The sequence below is a fragment of the Heliangelus exortis genome, chromosome 5 (assembly GCF_036169615.1).
Source record: "Heliangelus exortis chromosome 5, bHelExo1.hap1, whole genome shotgun sequence".
NCBI lineage: Eukaryota > Metazoa > Chordata > Aves > Apodiformes > Trochilidae > Heliangelus > Heliangelus exortis.
Window position 1 is genome coordinate 30,198,856 of NC_092426.1, and position 21,448 is coordinate 30,220,303.

The following is a 21,448-nucleotide window of genomic DNA, read 5'->3' on the forward strand; positions in this document are numbered from 1 at the left end:
GAAACCACAGCTCCCTAGTATGTGGAGGAAATGCACATTACCAAGTGGAATGATTAACACAGCACCAGTTGTTGTGTAAAGAGATGTATATTCCGAGTGCTTAAATAGAAATGTAGGAAAGGCACTGTTACAAAAATTATGTGTTTTACTGGGGAACAACGTATCTGGTGCATTCTTAAACAAAAGTAATAATATTTTAATATTTTCTGGCAGGATGGTACTATGTCGCATTAGTAGCATATTGTGAATAGTCAAAGCAAATGAATGGATACAATGAGTTTTACAGCTCGCCTTCCAGAAGTGAAAGCAATGCATACACCAAGGAGTTGTGGGTAGCAAGAAAATGAGATTGTCCTGCTGATTGGATGCAGACAAGCAATGAGTAATTCAAGAGCTCACAGTCAAACAAACTGCTTGTGGCACTACTACTTGTACCCAATTACCAATTCAGAGAGAAAATAAAAAGCAGTTTCAGTAGAGTCAGGGTGGGAAATCTCCAATTAGCACCAATTAGTGAAGTTGCTTCCTACAGTGGAATTCTGGGGACATAAGAAAAAAAAAATAATCTCCCAGAATGCCTGGTTGGAGCATTTATTTACCAGGTGATGGGACTCCTGAAGAATAACTTGATGAGGATTTGCGCCTGTGGGACTTGAATACAGATACTACTTGGAACTTGCCTGCTCGATTTGACTGGTCAATCATAGGCTGTACTATTCTTCTTCTGGCATTAATAAACCTGCAACAGAATACAAAGAATACAAGTCCTTTCATCAGCCTGCTTCAGTGTTTTGAGAACACCTCTGCTTTAAAACTGACAGGATTTTAGTGTGGTGCGGTAGCTTGCCTTGCTTCGGGTTGCTTTTTAAAAGAGTATAATTTCACTTTAAAGGATTTTCCTCTGACTGCTCAGAAATTGTAACCGGTAACACGCTTATCTTACTAGCCAGCTTAAAGCTGGATTTGCCAGAAGGCTTTGAACAAGTAAATGCGACTGAAAACTTGTGTTAAAAGACAATTGTTTCTTTAACTTCTTCGAGTGGCTTGGAACCTGGTTAAAGTTCACAGGCTAGAAGATTTTTCTTTTTTTTTTTTTTTTTTTCCCTTTCCATCCTAGAGATCCAGGGACCCTTGCAGCTGGCCATAAATGAGGACCAGGCTTTGCCACTCCGTGCTTTCACAAGGTATCGTTAGGTCAGCAAAGCCATCAATTAGGCTGTCTGAAGTTTTATCACCAGCGCAGCAGCAGTAAGTGCCGGCCCAGAAAGACTTCTGCTCCTCGCAGCTCCCGCAGCCGGCGCCGGTGCAGGCGGGGGTCGTGGGGAGGTCAGTGCCAGCCGGGGCCGACCCCTGCGGCCGGGCGAGCGGGGACACCCCGCGCAAGGCCACCGCCCGCCCCGCTCTCGGCCACCTTTCAACTCCTTAGAAACCCCCAGTCGCAGGTACATGTGGTTAATATTAGGGCCAAAATAACTTTTTTTTTTTTTTTTTTTTTTTTTTTTTTCCTGCCCCCCCTCTCCAACCGGGGCGGTTGCCGAGGCTTTTGAGCACCGGTAGAAGCAGTTAGTTGGCTGCAGAGCCTGGATTTAATTTTACTGGTAATCCAAAAATAAGTGCTTGCATATTTCTTATTAGCTTAATGCGCAGCGATCCACATCGGCACAAGCTAATTCAAATTAATTTCCCTAAAATAATTTTAAAACTTGCCTACTCGCAGAGTTTCTTTCCAAAGAGGGCAATTTTCTATCACTCAGGAGCCACGCTTGTTTTTGTCCCCCCTCTTTGTGTTTGAGAACACTTTGGAGCCTTCGCGCAGGTTTTGTGTGCTATTGCACAGCTCAGGCTTTCGGCTGGTGACCCTTAAGGAGTGCTAATGAAGTCGAATACTAGTGTTTAATCCTCTTCAGAAATACTAACATGCCCATCATCCAAAACAGCCTCCAATAATTGCCATTGGGCCCGATCCAACGCCTAGCGAAGTCTTTCAGTCAGTTAACTGAAAACTTAAGTTCATCTGCTCATTTAGTAAATTGCTAGCCTTTACATAGCCTCAACTCCACAAGGCCTTTTGTTGCACTCCCCTCCTTCCATCCCTTCCTTCCTCCCTCCCTCTCTCCCTCCTTCCCGCCCCCCGGTTAAATTCCTCTGCAGATAATAAAAGACGGTGGCACACCTTCGATTACATCTTCCACAATCACAGTCGTGGAGATTTCATTAGACAGATGCATAAATGCTACAAGTAACACTAAAGGGCTCTTTTGCATCTCTCTGTTTACATCCAAAAGACACTCTTTATTCTCTAGGAAAAGTATAATTCAGTTGTCAGAAATGTCATCCTGCCTCAGAATTAGTCATGACTTCAGGTATTAAAATAAAAACTCAGACACAGTCGATGTACTTGTTTATTCCCTTCTGACTGCTGCATAGCGAAGGCATCTCCTACCATAGGATTGTGATTTGGAGGCATGTTTCCATCCTCAAAAGTCCTCAAAAGCCCTTAATTTGCTGAGTTACTTTCCAGTAACGTTACTGTGCTGACCAAATGGAGCCTGACCTGAACCTCCTCCATCCAGCATGCCATTTATCAGCTAAACTTAAGGCCAATAGAGATTAACAGGAAAGCCTGATAAGACTGTTTTCTCTTCTCCGATGAGCTTCTAATGGTGTATACAGATGGCAAGGTTTTAAAGAACGGTATGAATGCTTATTTAGGCCTGTAAAAAATCACAGACAACAGAACCCACCCCCACCCCCGGCACGCATACGTTTTCCGTCTTACTAACCCCTTTTCTTCAATCAGGCCACTCTTCAGGGAAACCAAATTGCTTTTTCGTTTTTTATTTAAACCCCAACCACTTTTATTATTTACATCTGGTGGTCCCCTTATTTATGTCCCTCTCCACTTCCCTGCACACACACCCCGGCTCGCAGGGCTGCGAAGCATTATGGGCCTCGGCTCTCAGCGGGAGAACTCGACACTGTCTTCAAACAAATAATTAAGGGGAAGGTTAAAGGTTCACCCAGAGGTCACAGCTTTGGATACTCCTCAGAAAGTTTACATTAGGAAGAAATGGGTGCCCTCTGAAGTGTTTTTTCAATGGGATCGCACAACAAGGCAGAGCATTAAGAAAATTCTAAGTCCTGAAGGGTTTCAGGTGACAACTGCTTTACCTCTGTGAACACATGAGGTTGGGGTATTCCACTCCAGCCTTATATATTTAATGGCCACTGCAGAGTAAGCTTTTGGGGCTGGTGTTGAAAATCCAGTCTTGCTCAGCTGTTCACTCCTGAAAGTTCTTGGCCTTATTTATTCTGCTGATATGAATAGTGCCAGCCTTTCAGTGTGAACTCCACACAGAAGTAATGCACTAGTTATTTTAGAAATGGGAGTTAAAGCCCCAAAATTGAGTCCCCCAGTCTTTGTTTCCATACAGGAAAAAAAAAAATTAAAAGTGTTCACGTTTGTTCAGTAAATCTTGCAAAAATAGTGCTTTGGTTTGATTTCTGATTTCATTATTTCTCCATTTTTGTTTTGCACATGTCCATAACTGCAGGTGCAAATGAGTCCTCTAGACCAAAAAAAAACTTTGTCTGAAGATATGTTGTCATATTCTTTGAAAGATATAGGAGCACAGAGGCTTTAGGCATAATGGTTCCACTGAGAAATCCTATCTATAACTGGCATCAGTTATACCTACCAGTGGGTACGTCTGAAAGGTGACACATGAATTTGTATTTGCAAACTGCATGTGGAAAGCAGACACAGATTTCAGGTGAAGCTAAAAATCAGATCCTAGTAGCTACATCACATAATGCATCAGCACAACTGGTAGACAAGGGCACAGAACGCAGTGTTTGGGGATTAATATTTATTCTTTATCCTGCCCTGTAAGTATGCACAGTGCATAACATAGACAGAGTAACCACAGTCAATGCCTTAGACTTTACAGTTTTTGAGGGCTTCTTTTGCGTCCCTTAGGGAGACATCTCCAGGGCCAAAGTAAAGCAAAATACAGCCTTTAACACAGTGCTTCAGTTTGTGCATTGCAGAAACACTGCAATGCTATTTTGGCAGAAATGTCTTCAAAAGCCATTAAGAGACAGGTGAAAAAAGAGATCACCAATGCCACTATTTCCAATGTTATTTGGAATCTTATAAAAGAAGAATTCACAGCTCTGTTTCTGACACTAATTGCCTGCCTTGCTCATACCTTTCACCCAGAGGCCAAAGATTGAATGGCCTGAAAAGATGAGCAAAATCTATCAACAAGACATGGATTCCTTTGTTACTCTTCTGTTAATAGTAATTCCTATTATTTGGTTGATAGCAGCAGTTAGAGAACCCGATGAAGCTCATTCTAACTCCACACCACACTGCACAAGCACATCGTCCAAGAGAACTCAGGGTCTGAACAGATTTCCAGGCAAAGCCTGGGGGAGAGGAGAGACGCCTTCTCCCTGTTTGCAAAGGGGAAGGGAGACAGAAGGAGATTAAGTGACAAGGCCAAAGTCATACAAGAGATCTTTGGCAGAGCCACACACCCAACATAGATTTCCTCAGTCCTCTTTCAGCGCTTCTACAATCTGCTATCCATATGTCATCTTTCCTTTGTTCCCCCAGCTTAGCAGTCAGGCACACTGGCAGGGGACTGCAAAGAGAGCTCACATTGCCACTGTGTGTGCCTTACCTGCTGTGTAGACAAAGAGGGGTCATCAGCCTCCAGGGCTGTGAGGCGATACCTGCACAAACTCCACATTCATGTGGTACTTGGTCCTCATTCCAGAAGGATAAATGAGGTGTGCAATGGTGAGAAATCTATGTCTATGTTTAATGAAAATCTCACTTCCAGGAGTTTGGAAAGGACAGATTACCAACCTCACTTATTCAAACAATAGCCATCTGAATCCAAAGAAAGTTTTTTGTATCTTGTGTTTTTCTTTAATTTTTTCTTCTGAAGCAGACACATATATTGCCTATAGCCAGCACCTGTCTTTCTCACACAAGTAGTTCCAATAACAGTGGGACAATTTATGAAAGCACAACGAAAAAGATTTGGCTCAAAAAATGCACCAATATGGACTTTCAAGCGAACACATTTCATTTTTATCTGCTTCCAGCAAAAAACGGTAGAGCAGTAAAGGTATACTAGTGAATATGCACTGTAGTCTGGTCATTTGGAAGCCCTAGTCCTAATTGGTTCCTACCATTGCTAATTAGCATGACAATATAATCTGAATATATGCATTTAATTGCATCTCTTCAAATAGAGCCTTGGGTTTCTTTGTCCAAAATGAACGTGTATTCTGTACACTATAGGAAGTCTTGTAATTAATCTTCTTTATATATTTATCATATTTTATCTCGTCATATCAAATTACGCTAAACTCACATTTACATAATACATTTTATTTTTTGTAATAAATAATGTTCAGATAAAATCACAGAAAGAGGTTTCAGCGAAGTGTGAAAGAGAATAAAGAGCAAATAAATATCTTTTAGTCTGCCTGCTCAAGTCTGGCACATTCAAAAATAGTTTCGGTTGCTGTTTCCACTGTCTTTTTTATACGTACTGTACATGTGTTCCAAACCACTGTGATCACTCCATGACTGAATCAGAGTAAGATTAGTTCTTGAAATTAATTGTTAGTGGCTGTAGTGGTTGGCAATCAGAATTAGAAATACCTCCAACTTTATGACTATAATGGAAAATTTACTTGAAGTATGTAGGATCACAACAGGTCTTGTTTCAGGAGGATTAATTGAGTGAAAGCTTAGGAAACTTTAGTTCATCCCCAAGTTGGGGTCTAATCTGAACTCAAGCAGAGAGTGGTAAAACTCCAGTCACTTGTATCTATGTCTGATACCTTCCATGAGATGATCGAGTGAGAAACTGAACCACACACTCCCACAGCACAGTGTATTGCTCCTTCTGAGAGACTCTGGAGCAACATGGAGCCACTCAAAACTTTTCAGTATCAGTCTTCAACCTGAATTTTCTCTTTAAATATCCACCTCCGTTAATTAGGTGTAAAACAAAATTGCATTTATTAAAAAAAAAAATCAAACAAACAGCCACGGCATACATGGATTCTCAATTCTTTATGTGAAAAATAGAGAAACAAACAAATTTGAAATGAATTCACCATCAGTTCTCTAAAAGGATTAAGGACAAGGAAAGTTTTGCCTCAATTTATACTTTATCCCAAGAAGACACTTCTGCTCTTTCACTTGGAAAGAACAGAGATACTGAAGGAACATTGCCACAGGCTGTCATAGACATAATAAAATAAAAGTAACAAGAATAATACAGGGTTAAAATGTTTATTTTCTGTCATCTGAATAAAAAGCCTAATTTTAACATTTTTTTAGGCACCTGGAGGAAAAGTCTAGCAAGATTTTTCAATAACCTGCCAAGTGTAGATGAGAAGCTCAGCTCTTATTAAATCTATGTAAATGGAAGCTGAGTTTGATGAATAAATGGGGTTTAAGCACCTGCTTCAATGCTTTGCTAAGTAGGAGCCTAAGAATGCTTTCTAAAAGATTTTCCAAATGTTTTCACCTCGGACAGGAGAATAAATCTTTGCCTAAATAATATTTCAGCATTTGGACTATGAACATGTCAGTGTTTAGCTCAGTAATATATACTACACTGATCCCTTGTTGCCCAAGAATGCCCTAATTTGGAAGGGAAAATAACCAATGAAATGTTAAGTCTAAGTCACAAAAAATGTTTTCACAAGTAACTGAGAAAATAATTTCTTTCCCTGTCTGAAGGAATCACTTCAGAAATCTTGAGGAGGTCAGAGCAGTCTGAAAGAATGCAATAGAAAAAACTAATTTGCAGAAACACTTCTATCAATATACACCCACTCCCCACCTTTACAACACTCTTTGTCTATCACCCAAATTTTTATCTGAGCAAGCAAAATCTAGTTATCTTAGTTTATTTAACTTCTTCCAGTACGTATTCAAAACTGACAGAATTAGGTTTAGGTGTCCTTCTGTACGTGTATGTACAAAAATAGTTGAAAAAGTCCTTGTTTATGCTTCACTGAATCTATGCCGCACCTGGTTACCAACTCTTATTTGCAGCATTCCTTATAGGAAATTAAAAAAAGCTGAGTTAGTCACCTGGAAATGAGCCATCTGAACAAGGCTTCCCTAAGTCATGAATATTGAGAAATGGACTTGCTTACACAATTGGCTTTGAGAGGAAGAGGGAGGGACAGGCAAGTTCACTCCCTGACAAAACTTCACATAATTTTAGACAGCCTTGTTAGAGGAAAGGTTCCTTGTTTGTATTTGTTGTTAGAGGGCTATGGGCAGCTTAAACTGATTTACTTGTGCTAACTTAGACATCTTACATCTGTCAAAGGTGTGATTCAGAGGACCTAAGTCAACATCCATGTTTGGTGGAGAGAAGGCTCCAGAAGATGACAGAGAGCACTGAGCTGAGTGCCGGAGGCAGCCTGTGGCAGGCAGCTGAATGTCCCAAAGACCTCTGCCACTCGGAGTGTGTGTTGTTGGAAATCACCAGTTAGCCCATCACGTAATTGTGAGGCTGTCCTAAAAACCCAGCAATGTAAACAGTGCCCTTCTTGGTGTTTACTCTGTAAGTTTTTCAGTTGTTGCACCACATTTTGAAACTGCTCTTCTCAGACACAAGATCTAGAAAATTGCTTGAACAGACTCTCACATAACCATCATCTCCTGGAGCTGGGACCTTGAGTTAACATGAAATAACTTGAGCCTTGCGATAAAATCATGAGAATTGGCAAGACGGGTATCTATTCACCTCAGAGAAAATCTGTCTCATTAAACATGTAACTCGGTTTCCAAGTTACCCATTGGGCACGTAAGGAAGCGCTTTGGCTCAGCCAAGGAAGGCCCCGATGCCTACCAAGGGGAGCACCTGCACTGCTCCACAGTCTGGGGGAGCCACCCTGCCCTCCCTCCGGGGGCAGCGCTTTGTGCACAGGACCCTTTCCCCGCAATGAAAGCAGCCATGAGGCCCCGGTCGCAGCTGGGGGCTCCTCGGTGATTCCCCCACGAATCGGGAGGCCCCATGGCCCCCTTGGCCCCTCTGCCTACCTGTGCCCTGCTGCCTCCCATCGGTCTCGCCTCCAGCCCGGGGCCGTGAGGGCCCTGTGCCGAGGCCGAAGCCAGCCCGCGCTCGGGGTGGGTGCCCAGCACTGCTGGCATCGGAGGAGCTGCCGCTCCCTGCTGCGGAACGGGGCTGGCCCCGCGTTTCAGCCTCCGGTGTCCCCAGGTGAGGCCTCCCGCTGTGCGGCAGGGCGCCATCAGGGGGGGCCAGAGCGCTGCTGCCGGGCCGGGGGGTTCCGCTGCCCCGGGGGCACGGCCGCCGCCTCTGCGCCCGGAGAGAGCGGGGTGGAGACAGGGCCGAGCTCCCATGGTGCGAAGGTGGCGACCGCGCTGTCCTGGGCAGCGGGCGGGCCCCGAGACCCCGCTGTGAAGGGGAGATGGTGGGAGTTAGGGGCGTACTTTGGCATGAGGGTGTTGAGGAGTTTGCCCTCCACACCCGCGCCTGCCACGGTAGGCATGAAGCTCCTCACAAGCTCTAAGGAAAGCTCATTTGAGATGGAATGGTATCGTCCCTTCTTCCCCCTGGGTTACTGGCCCTGGGTGAACATGGACCTTTTGGTGCACGCAGCCGCACAGCAGACACTGGCAATGGCTGTTACTCTTCCACGAGCACCATCAGATTATTCATGTATGGTTATTTATCATGTACTGTAAAAATGATCTTTTAAAGATACTTGAAAGCATGGGAGGAGACAAACAGACATACTTCCTTAGCTATTCATATCTTACAGATAAAATGCAAAGTCAATAGACATAAGCTGTAGTATATAACCTCGTCCTGTACTTGATTTATGGCAGATGGGAATCAACTGGAAATTGAATCACTTTGAAATTTTTACTACTGACATTAAAATTCGAGGTTTGTGTACACAGGTCTTGCAGAGATGCTAAATACAACTTCAGCTAATTTGGCATGCGCTGTGATTTGCTGGCACCAAGACATCCATGTTCAAGGTAGATAACAGGTCTCCTATCAAATCATAAGTAACTCATGCATTTAAAGATGTGTTAATTTATCATCTTAAACTTATAGGAAAAGATTTCCAGAACTAATGAGGGTCTAGCATGTTGAAAACACACACAGCTTATCTAGGTTCTTACATAGCAGTTGAGAAGCCTCATTTTAGGTAACTTTTTTTTAAATTATTTTTTTAAAGTGTAGTTTTAGAATAATATAATGTTGAAGTGTATCGCACATCTTTTTAACTATTTCATATTGATTTTTTTAGATAGTTTTAAATTGACTTGAAAAGGAGAGTTGTCAACAAACTTAACAGCTCTTTAACTTCCCTGATCAAATTAGACTAAAGCATTAATTCTCCTTCTTACTTTTCAGTGGAAACTACCTAAGTACCAACTTGCCAAAAATGCAGAAAGGTGTTTAGCATTTATGTACTGGGTATGTTTGAAGAGATCAAGGTTCACTCATATGTCCCATGCTATGGATGTCTCTGATTAGCTTGTCATTCTACTCTGAAGAAGATGTAGCCCAACTCTCCTATACTATGTAACAGGCCAGCTGTTAGCTGTCTGTCAAGCACCTAAAGTGGACAAGTAGTCCAGGAGCAAAAATGTCACTCCTTTGATCTGGCAAGGAGCAGCTGCTGATTTATAGAGTAGGACTTTGTTCTTCCGTTCTATTTTACTTTCTTTCCTAAGGCAGAACCACAAAATCCAGCAGAAAAAAAAAAGGTGCCGTTCTCTGCAACATCAACAAGCTCTGACAACTGCAACAGGGTTTTTCTTGGCCCTAACAAAGCTCTCAGGCATCTCCTTTGACGCTCACCTTTTTTTTTTTTTTTTTTTTTTTTTTTTCCCCTTCTTCTTTTTGCAATGCAGTAGTTATTGTTTAATTCAGCTTCTGTAAATGGAATGGACTGTGGCCAGCAAGCCTGGGGCATAAACACACCTGTATGAAAGAAGCCTTATTGTAGCAACCATCTACAACCAACCTGCACATGCACTACCAGTTCGTGAGTTCAGAAGGAATGTTCCATTTTCCCTGACAGTAAATTTTGCCTTAAGATAACAATTTTTTTGTACCCACTGTCCTGTCTTGACCATGCAGCTCGTACAGTTTTTCATTGTTATTAAAATCTGAAGGAGAGAAATATGTATTTTTCTACTTGTCAACCAGTGGATCTCAGGAAATTGGATCCGAAGAGGCCACTTTATAAAAAACACAGACAAAATATATTTATAGAAACACACTGCTGAAAGTTGGAGAACTACTGTTCCTAAAGATGCCTGTTCTGTTTCAGAGACAGTGATACAGTCACAGATACCTCCAGCTTATACTGCTGCAGATTCTCCTCAAAAAAAGCACTTTGAACAACACGTACTCAGTAAGAAATAGCATTTGATGCAACTAACCAGACCACAGCTCTGCCAGCCCAGAGTCAATGCTCCATTCACTTCTTTTAGACTCAGAAGGTGCTGAGCAGATCCTGTGAGGTGATCAGTCATTGCACAGGCTGTCAAACTCCTGCCTCACCCACTGGAACAGCAAGCGAGTTTTTCTGTATTTCCTTTCTGATCTGTTTTCAAGTTTATTGGCTAAAAAAAGAAATCTACGGGCCACAAGAAAAGGCTGCAGTAAAATGCTGCTGGGCGGGAGAAGAGCGGCTTCTGTGTTTACAAATGGGGAAGGGAGCCACACAGCAAGCTGTGTATTTGACCCTGGTATATGTCTACACACATGCTGTGTTCACACGTTTTTATACTGTAACTTTAAAAACAGACAAAAAGGATTACAAAAACAAAGATGGGAAGAGGTGAGGGTGGTGGGGGCGACATCATGACTACAAGATCTTTTGCATATATGTTAGCTTGTGGAAATAAATAAGAACTATTACAGCCAGGGCCCTAAGGGAGGCAGGAAAATGATGATGTACAGGATAATATAAAATGATATATTAAAAACTGTGCTGTCAGTGGAACAATAGAATATTAAGCAAAAGTCCATAATAATTGGCAGATATTTAGCTGTAGACATCTTTCTCTGGTTGGTGGGTACTGAAGTATACGTGAGAGGAAAGAGAACTAGTTAGACAATTAGAAGTAATGGGCATAAATAACACACTATGTATAAATACATCCTCCCTTCTCCCATGTTATAGCTCTTACCTAGATACACCTAATCACCTCTCAGTAAGTCATACCTACATGCTGGCATCCCCTGTGTTTTGCTCTTTGCACAGCCTGGTTACTGGAGAATCAGCTTATGTTAATCTTTCTTTCCCTAGATGCAGAATCATGTTCATTTTTTCCCCTTTAATTATTCCAATACCAGTGGCGAGTCTTTATCAAGCCAGGGAGCCTGGTTTGATAATGGCTTAGCAGCTACAGATGTATCAACACCAGACACCATGGGACTGCAGCCTGCCATCTTATGGAATGCATGCTCCACAGTGAGTGTATGTATTAGCAGTGCAGGTGTGGGACAGCTATATAATTTAAGTGTGCTGAAACAAAGAGGTAATTATAGAGATCTGCTAAGTGTCATACTGGTGAATCTTTTACTTTGTGTGGTCACATTTTGTGTTCTCTGTATCACACAGGGAACCAGGGGAAAACGCTCTAAAAATATTTTTGAGAGTTTTTCAGTATGTGACTGTATTTCATGTACCCTTGTGTCTTAGTTGCTGTGAGCCAAAGTAGTTTGGAATCATGGAGTAGAAAAGAATTAAAAAACCACCATGAAACCATTTTCTATGCCTATCACTCTGTATCCCAGGGTCCTTTACTCTCTGACCAGTGCTTCATCTCCCCTGGGGCTCAGCTCTCTTGCTCCCCAGCCTCCCTTGCTGGCTCACCAGAGATAATTGCAAAGTACAGCTGGCAAGTCAGAGATAAAGCTTGCTGGTGCTCTGCAGGGGTCCTAGATGGCCAGATATGCTATGATTGAGGACATATATGTGAATGTTACACCATTTCTTTTCTCTCTGATATTTTCATTCTTCTGAACAAGCTAAGAACTGAAACCAGGAAGGTTTGTGCTTTCTGAAGCCCTGGGAATGTTGGGTTACCCAGATTTCAATATTCAGCCAGCTCATGGGCAGAGCAGAGCATTGGAAGAGCATGTGCCCAAGTGCACCAAGTTTTGGTTGTTGGTGGCTTCCTCAGCTAAAGAGGGGGCTACCGAAGTATTCTTTCTTCTGTTAAAGGATGGGTAGGTGGAGAACTCTTTCTTAATGTACTCATATCTCACGTGAAAATTAAATCATACCACAAAAAGAAACTTGAAACTGAGCACATATTTCTTCAATGAAAACTGGCCAGTTCTGTAATGTGTTCCACTAGCCCATATTTTGCATACAATTGAGATATCTGTTATGAAATGAAACCCAATCTATATAACCTATCTAATATTTATCTTTCTTTATGAGAGCAGTTTGGAAACTCTGTGTGTGATCTTACATAATTTTAATAACTGGTTGCTGATGGATTTCAATATTAACTCTGACTGTTCTGACTAGCAGGGTGTTGAGGCTTAATTTTCAGGACAATTTCACTAATTGTTCCTGCACTGCGTAGGGGTGAAGGCATCTAAGAATATGTGTATAAACCTGCATTTGAGCCCACAAAACTGGTAATTGCAGGGCTGTACCCAGAAATGCTGATCACTTCAGCCTTGTGCAGTAAAGAACTCAGGTGTATCAGTAGCATTTTCAAAATTACCAACTCCTACTATCAGAATCATGATAGGCCCTGTAAAGCCAATCCTGCTAAAGTGTTGGCAAAGGAATATTGACACTAGTGCCTACCTTGTAGGTGATCTACTCCCAAGGAAATTCCTGTCTCTGCTTAGATGTTCCAGGAACCACCAGAAGGTGGACTTAGATACCAAACTACATTTAATGAAAACAACACACAGACTAAAAAACCCTTAAGGCTTCATATTTAACATCGAAAGATTTCTACTTTTAACCACTCCATCCCATCATAATTTTTGCTGTTCTGCATATGCATATTCTAACAGTGAGTTACTTTCTTCTATAACCATGCTATATCAGTTAGAGGAAGACACTTATGTCCAGTCAGGATTCCTATGGATCCTTTTAGCAAGACAGACATCTTAGGACAGGTCTGCTCTTTCTCATAACACAGATAATGATCTCTATTTTTATAGCTGACACCATAATTATTTGACTATTTATCTGGAAAGAAGGAGATCAAGTTTTTCCTCCCTATCCTGCTTGATTTGGAACAAAGACTTGAGCACAGGTCCATCACATCCTAAAAGAATATTTGAATCACCCAGGTATTTAGTACAGTGAACAAAGCCTTTTCAGTTCTCATGCTGAAGATGCTCCACCTGAAGTAAGTAGTTAAATAGTCATAATTAGCAAGCACCTAACTTTCACACATCTGAAGTTGGAGCCCTAACCAAGAAGCTATACAATCCACCCTTTGTTCTTCCTTAGTTTTGTCCTACTGACTAGTTGTTACATACACAACAGAACTGGCAGTCAAGAGAACAAGGGAGACATGCTAGTGAAGAAGAGTAAAGATGGAGCATTATGTTCAATAGCCCATTGATTGGGAAACTCAGCTCACTTGGAACAGTTAAGACATAGATTTAAATCAAGATGAAGAGGAGACCTGCAAACATATATCCTATTTAACAAGTGAATTTTCTAGCCAATGAGCCATTGAGTATAGCATTCCATCTACCCCATTTGCCTTTTTTTTTGTGTGAAGCTTGGTATGGCTGATGTATGGCAAGAACTTTGGCTGGATTTGGCCCCTGTGGAGATACACTAAGGCACGGCTGACTTTGTGTTGAACACTGTCTGTCATTCTGCAGCACCTTACTCTCTATTTGTCTAATTGTGTTTGTCTTCCTACTCCTCTGTCCTGGAGGTCATTTCTATATAAAATAACCATGAGCAGGGTGGTATCTCAGTCTTCAGTGCTGCTAGGGTTACAATTCCAAGTTTCACAATTAGATCCCATTCTTTTGTGGGTGCTCACTAATGGCAACAAGTGTAAGTGGACCAAAGGATTTTAGGCATCTAGGGACTGGGCAGAAGCGAGGTGATGATGCTGGAAAATTCAGTGGTGGCTAAAGACAAAAACTAACTTAATAGTTTAAGTTGTAGGGTTTGTGCTTTATACTCACATACAACTCAAATTATATATGCATATCTAACAGATACTTATATATTAATGAGAAATATTTTATAAAATACACTACACAGGTCTTTCATTGTGGCTTAATTGGCTTGTAAGCCAGTATTATTATAATACTTTCACAAGAAGTTCAAGCAATTTTTTAAAACATCTTAAAGAAACCTTTGGAAGAAACACAGAATTTAAGGTCAATGGAAACATTATGTAAAACAAAAAAAGCCTGTGAAAAGAGGAAAAAAATGACCCAAATTCACGGGCAGCATCTTCAAGAGAAGTAGTTCAGCACTGTGCTTGTGTGCATAAAAACTAAAAAATAAATTTGAGAATAAATTAATTGTAAATATAATAAACCAAACATTTTCATTCTAATTCAGTGCCAAAGCTGAAGAGAACACAGGAAACTAAATCAGTAGTTAGAGTACTAGAATGTTCTTTGCTTTGCACTTTGAATTATTAAAATTATCAATGATGTATACACTTTTTTAATTTGATAGTGAAAATTCTGTAATATTTAACTATTTTAGAAGTAAGATATGCCTTTATACATGTAAACTTGGGAACATGTATCCCTGTAAAACAGAAAATAAAAGCAAGAAATGCAGAGACCCATTCAGGTGAACTAGTAGAGGGGAGTTAGTTTCCATTTCCTTTTCTTGATTCTTCCACAGTTGTTATATTCAGTCTTTCCAATGTGACCACAAAATTTTTAGCATCATCGTAATCATAAAAGATATACTTTATATCTTTATAAATCACATGAGGCTTAGCAGACCCTAGTAATGCCACAGCTGCTTTAATCCTAGTAAATTCTATCTTAAGACAGCATAGCCTGTGGTGTCTCACCTGAGTTCTCAGGGGCATTTCAGGCAATGCATTAGCTCTGTGAGTCAGTGAAATGAATACAAACAAATATCGCCATCATTAGTCAAAGAAAAATCAGTTTTGACAAAAGGCTGAGTTGAAAAATACAGCTGTATTTTATGAATGTTCCTTAACTACCAAACAGCTCTGCTGAGATGAGTGGTTCAATTAGCTGCCTACTTTTTGATGCCTGTTACTTGTGTTTGCAGTAAGAAAAATTAAAAAGTAATCATGTATCTAGAAGACCAGTCTTGGTTTGGTCCAAGAAAATAGGGTCTACAAAACAGCATATATGGCAACATCATAACGTCAAATTCCACATCCTAATCTGAAACAAAAATCTCATCGTACCTCATTGCTAAGACAAATTTGATTTAAAAGATATAAAGCTAAGATGGGTGCTTACACTTCATTTTCAGAGGTGAAAAAATAGTAAGTGAATTTTTTTGTGGCATGTTTTGTACTTGAACTGAAAAAAAACCCAAACAACAAAAAATCTCATCCTTCTGCCAAATGTATCTCAAGTGCTACCTATCCTACTCTGGTTTTCCAATATAGCACAGTTCTATAATAACTGCTTAAGCATGCCATACAGTATTAATCTTCCTCATGAACTGAGTCCCAAACCAGTTTCCATGGAGAGAAATTAATAGGTATGTACAGGCAAAGGAGAAAATATATGGCTAACCAATGATACAGAAAGGCTCTTCAGATAGAGAAGGCTGCTTAAATGGGAGCTATGGTAGAGAGGAAGGATTTTTCAACTGAGTTGCAGAACTGAGGGGAGGGCAGCATTAGGCAGAGAGTAGAAAGGAGAATATGAAAAAAAAAAAAAAAAAGGGGGACATCTATGTTGAAGTAGGTTTTGACATTGTTTTAAAAAAGACAGTTTTGAAATTGATCCAGAAAAGGATGTTGGAAGGCTGCTGAAGTGCCTAAAGCAAGAGGTGATTTTGATGTGTGTGTGAGAAGGAAGCATCAGCTTTTGGCACATTGGGGGTGTGTGTGTGAAGAACTGGGACTTAAAATCCTGAGAGAAGGGAACTACAATAGTCCAGGTGAGAAGTGACAGAGACAGAAGCAAAGGATACATAATGTTGAGCTGGAAATAGGGAGTGAGGCAGAAACTGGAGATATGAGAGAAAGAGAAACAGAAGGATGTTGATTTTAGAAAGTGGGAATAAATGTGTAAGGGGTCCTAGAGGAGTATAGAGGAGTAAAACTTGTATTTAAGAATGTCTGAGAGAGTACTGTTGCTCTGAGTTCACTGCCAATTTTGTTCACCAGGTTATAAACCCATCTATATAAAATCATACTATCTATACCATAAATTTCTCTTAACAGTGCTCTGCTTATTGTTTGCTAGCCAAGCAATCTCTGCAGTAGCTGCAGCTCTGACTTGTTCCAGCTCATAAGGAATTTTAACTCTCTGATAATCATTAGTGTGAAGATTTTCACAGTATTTTAAAATTATACATATACTTTCCTCCAGTTCTTGAGTTCTCTTTCGTTTGAATGAACTATACATCCTTTTATACCTAAATAATTTGACCTGAGAAACATCATAATATAGCAACACTTTGGAACAGAAGCAGCAAATATCTTTCTGATAAAACTCTGCAATGTTTTGTTTGGGGTTTTGTTTGTTTGTTTTAAAGGTAGCTTTGAACAGTTTCTGATTATCTATAATCAGTATATCTCTCCATAACATAGTCCAAAGATCCATGTCCTAAAATAGTATGCATCTGTGTGAGAGGGTGGTCACCACATCTCACCAGCTGATTAATTTTCAGTCTTGTTTGTTGTGTGTGAAGCACAAGTAGACTTTACTTACAGCTGCTTTAACAGTGCATGCCTGCCCTATGGCATCAGAAAGACCTCAGGGTGAGGTTAGCATGATAAAGAGCTTGATTTCTCTAAGCAACAGTCATTCAGACTGACAGCACTCACTTATTTATTGGAGACTAAACAAAAAATATAAGAAAAGAAAAATATATATACTCAACTGTTGGGCTTCCTGACTGTTGAAGGGGCAGCTACACTATCATTACCACCAAGTGCATACAACCTGAACTTGATGTTGACCTACATAAAATTACTATTTGCTATAAAGGGTTGGAAAAGCAATTTATAAAATTATGGGGTAAAAGTAAAAAGAAGCCCCATTAAAAGCTTTTTCTTTCTTTTAAACGAGAGTGAACGAAGTAGGACTCTCGGAGTTTTACTCACTTATTACTTTTATTCATTTGTCTTCATTAGCACCTATTAAGTGATTTAGATTTCCCTTAAAAGTGATTGTGCATTGTTAGATAATTGTATAGTTGTGGCTTCTTATTGAGGAAAGGTAGTACATTCAAACACTTAAGACCAATAAAACCAGATGGATGTATCTGTCTGTCCTTGCATCTCTCCACTCAAGAAGCCTTTTTAAGGAGCATTTTTAAGAAGGGAAATATCCTAATTAAATAGTTGTCAAATTATTTTATTGTCAACATCCCCAATATTCATGTTACAGTGTTGTTGTGTAATCGTTCCTAAGGAATAATAGTTCTCAGAACCCTAATGAGTTGCTATTAGAAAAAAAAAAGCAGGCATGTAGTATTAGTATCCCTACAGAGTTATCTTCTAAATTATTTATACTTGCAACACTTTCACTTAATGGCAGTTTTAAACTCAAGCAAACAAAACAAACCACACAATAAAAAGAGGGGAAGAGAACTGCACAGAAACCGTTTCTGAATGCTTGTAGTTAGAAAGATGAGTCAAACAAACAAATCACATTTTGTTTCCTACTCAAATCCACATGAGATCTGCAATAGAGAGCATCAAAGCTTTTCGGGGTTGTGTCACCTTGGTAAAGAATTGAATGGCACTCTATCTGTTTTATCTCTCACATCTAAAATGTAAAGGTATGCAACTCTGTCTGGTGTGAGTTTGCTTATTGTCTTTGAAATTCCACAGCAGACCCTCCACAAAAAGGGCACAAATAACACAAGAGCCTTGTGTTACTTTTACATTCATTCCCTAGGCCCTGGTGCTAGGTTTGCAGAAGAGCTGGGAGGGCAGCAGCAAGGATTGTTGTTTTTACACTAACTTTGCATTGTGAATAATGATTCTGGTTTTCACACTTGATTTACTAACACAGTGTAATGAGTAACACTTTAGGAGTCAACATTTTTCAGAAAACTTAAAAAAAAGCCCACAGCTTCATTCAAACTCAGGTCTGCTCAGTGCATGAAGTATTTGAGTAAAATTGAAGAGAAAATAGTTCATACTGAAGGCTCTAATGATCTTCTGATCTTAAACTGTTTGCATTTATGAACACATAAAGATGATCCCATTCACTTTCCATTAACCAATCTATGAAGTTCTGTCTTAACCATCAGAACAAATTCCAGCTGAAATCACCCTCTTATTAACTAATCGAGCAGCTAAATTTGGTTACTTTAAAAACAAATGTCTGCCCCACAAAAAGGAAAAAAAAAAACCCCAGCATGTTTTTTTCTCCCTGTAAAACTAGTATGTAGCATAATATTCTCAGCCTTTGTCAGTGATATTACAAACAGGCTTTAAACTATTCAATTATTCTGAGTGCCCTTTTTTTTTTCATTAGGATTAAGATACCCAAAACAAACACATAAAGAAAATTATGGCCTTCTTTTTAAGTAAAATGATTCTTCCAAGTACTAAAAACTTTTGCCTTATGCTCCTTCAGTTGCACACCAGCTGCACACCAGCATCATCATTGATTACTGGGGAATTACATTAGTTTAAAATCAGAGTAACTGAATAGTGGGTCAGGTTCTATAGACTTATGTTTTCCACTAGATAATGGCTACTTATATATTTATGAATTTAAAAATGCATTTCAGTTCAACTATCATTGTTAGTATGTGCAGGAAGTAAAGAAGTAAATTGCAACCAAGCTTTCAGGGGTTTATTCCCTCATGAAGCCCTTGTATTGCTAGTGTCAGGGGAGGGCAACTGTATAGTGCCCTCTACATAATAAATGGCACTGTTGAATATTCTTAATGTCCATGTGTGTGTGGTTTTAGGGACAGAGTTATCATCTCTTGGGTTTTACATTCCTAAATACTATGTCATCATTTTTGTGACCCAGCTTCATGGAAAATTTCAAGAAGGTTCAAAATAATTGGTACTCAGATCCATTCTGCCCTGATCACCCATGGAATCAGTGAGTAATCACAGGGCAATAAACAGCTTTCAGGCAAATGCATAACTCCAGCATCAATTGGAGTTATGTGCAGAGACATGGAGCAGAAACTGTATATAGCTCTCCATTCCTGAACATGACAGTCATAATAAACCTTAACCTTGACATTCCCTGCTTTCCTCAACCACAGCTAAAAGTGCTACACACATTTATACTATCTAATGAACCAGACATTAAAAGGAAACCACAGATCTATACCAATAGATTATCAGGAAGAGAAGTGTGAAGTGAGGACTTGCTCACTGTAGTTTCATGGCAGCTGCAAAGAGGAAAGACCTAATACATCATCTTTGCCATCCTTCAGCAAGAGTAGGGGATAACCTACCAGTGGAGGGGAGGTCCCACCAGCTAGTAAAATAACAGGTTGTAAACTGGATAGTGCAAACATACAATGCAAAACCCTAGGGGACAGAAATGCAGACTCACTGTGATGAAACTGGAAAGAGAATTATGGATGCTTATGTTACCCTTCTATTGTGGCAACATAAAAGAAGGGCAGACTAGGAATTGAAGAAGGGTTTTGGGTAAGAGGGAATTGTATCTGGTTTCTGAATCTATCACATACACTTTTTATTAACATGCATAAACCGATTAATTGCAGATGATGACTGACTTTGAAAAAAAGTGAGAGGGTCTACAACTTGTTCTTTCAGAAGCAAGTCAGTAAAGAAAGAGTAGGAGTGAGTGGAGTTTAGAACTGACTCCTTTCACACCTCCTTGAAGCCAGGGAAGTAACCAGCACTGAAATGATAGCAACCTATAGCAGCTGTAAGCAATGAGTACATATTCTGTATGATTGTAATATTTTGAATGAATTTCAATTAATATGTAATGAATACATATTACTGTAATGAGCAAGAGTAAAGTAGGAAATTCTGCCTTTGCAGTGCCTTAGAGACATATTCCATGCTATTTCTACAATTTTACTAATAATCAAGCCCTTAATCTACCTGACACTCTTTCCATTAATGATATTAATAATTTCTTCCATATCTCACTTCTCATCTCTTATGTTTTCATGATACAGTTTCTGTTGTTTTCAAGACAATTTGACAATGAGAGGCAGAAAAATATCTAAATACTAATAGATCTATGCTTCTATACTGCAGAGGATTTACCTTCCTCTGACTAAAATTCTCATGATGGCTGAGGGCCTTATTGCATTAGCTTCAATTACTAGAGTCTGGTTTATCATTTGTTCTGCAACTGTTATTCACAGTATGTAACTTTTCAGAAGTCTAAGATATTTTTTTAATGTGGGATAATTAGCCTGGTATTTAAGAATTCTAACCCCATATAAATGCTCAATCCAAACACATATTTTCCTGTGAGCTAAAAATGCTTGGATTTCAGTTTTGATTCTCAAAAGAATGTAATTGTTCCTGCAGGACGTGCAGTGGAACATAAAAGAGCACTTTACCTCACCATTTGAATTGGATTAACTTTTTTCTTCTCCCTTTTTTTTTTATTTTTGAGTATTTAATTGATAACTGTTGTCTAGGATAAGTTTTTTATGATCTTTATCCTTTTATGTAAGTGTGGATTTACTGCTTTTAGAAAAATTCACAAGAAGAGTACTATGCTTTAGATTTAATATATTTAATTTCTAAATAAAAAAAATAGACATTTCCAATTTCAGGACTCATTCAGTTAGTGGTCTCTTTTAAGGGACTACTGAAGAGGATGCCAATTAATTCTGACTGTATGGTATGAATTAGAAGACCCACCAATTCATGTCTCTCAAGCCACAAAACAAATGCTGGTAATTCACTCCTGGCAAGTACTGATATGAACAGGACTAGAATTCAATGCTGAAGTTGCAGATGTTTTGGTATAGAAAATACTTCCTTATCCTTAAGATAAACACTGTACCAAAGGTGTTTTACATTGTCCTCATGACTCTCTAGGTTAATACCTCCCTCAAAAAAGGGGGAGGAAAGAGGAGGATTTTAAAAAAAAAAGCAATTAAAAATCTCTTACATTTGCAGACGACAAGGTAAAATCCAATTTATCAACCAGAAAGAAGAGAAAAAATCAGCTGCTGAAAGTGTGAGGGCACAACAAAAAGATAAGGGAGGAACTTTCTGTGCTTCTGCAGTGTGAATAGGAAAGTG

At 39.6% G+C, this 21,448-nt stretch overlaps 1 protein-coding gene across 12 annotated transcripts in view; it reads right to left on the bottom strand.

Moving 5' to 3' along the window:
- MEIS2 (Meis homeobox 2) overlaps positions 1-21,448 on the bottom strand; it is a 174,919-nt gene that overhangs the window by 5,858 nt on the left and 147,613 nt on the right. For all 12 annotated transcript variants that reach the window (XM_071744315.1, XM_071744313.1, XM_071744319.1 and 9 more), the window contains one exon: positions 681-739. In XM_071744315.1, coding sequence (XP_071600416.1) covers positions 681-739 — 59 coding nt within the window. The remainder of the gene's footprint in view (positions 1-680; positions 740-21,448) is intronic.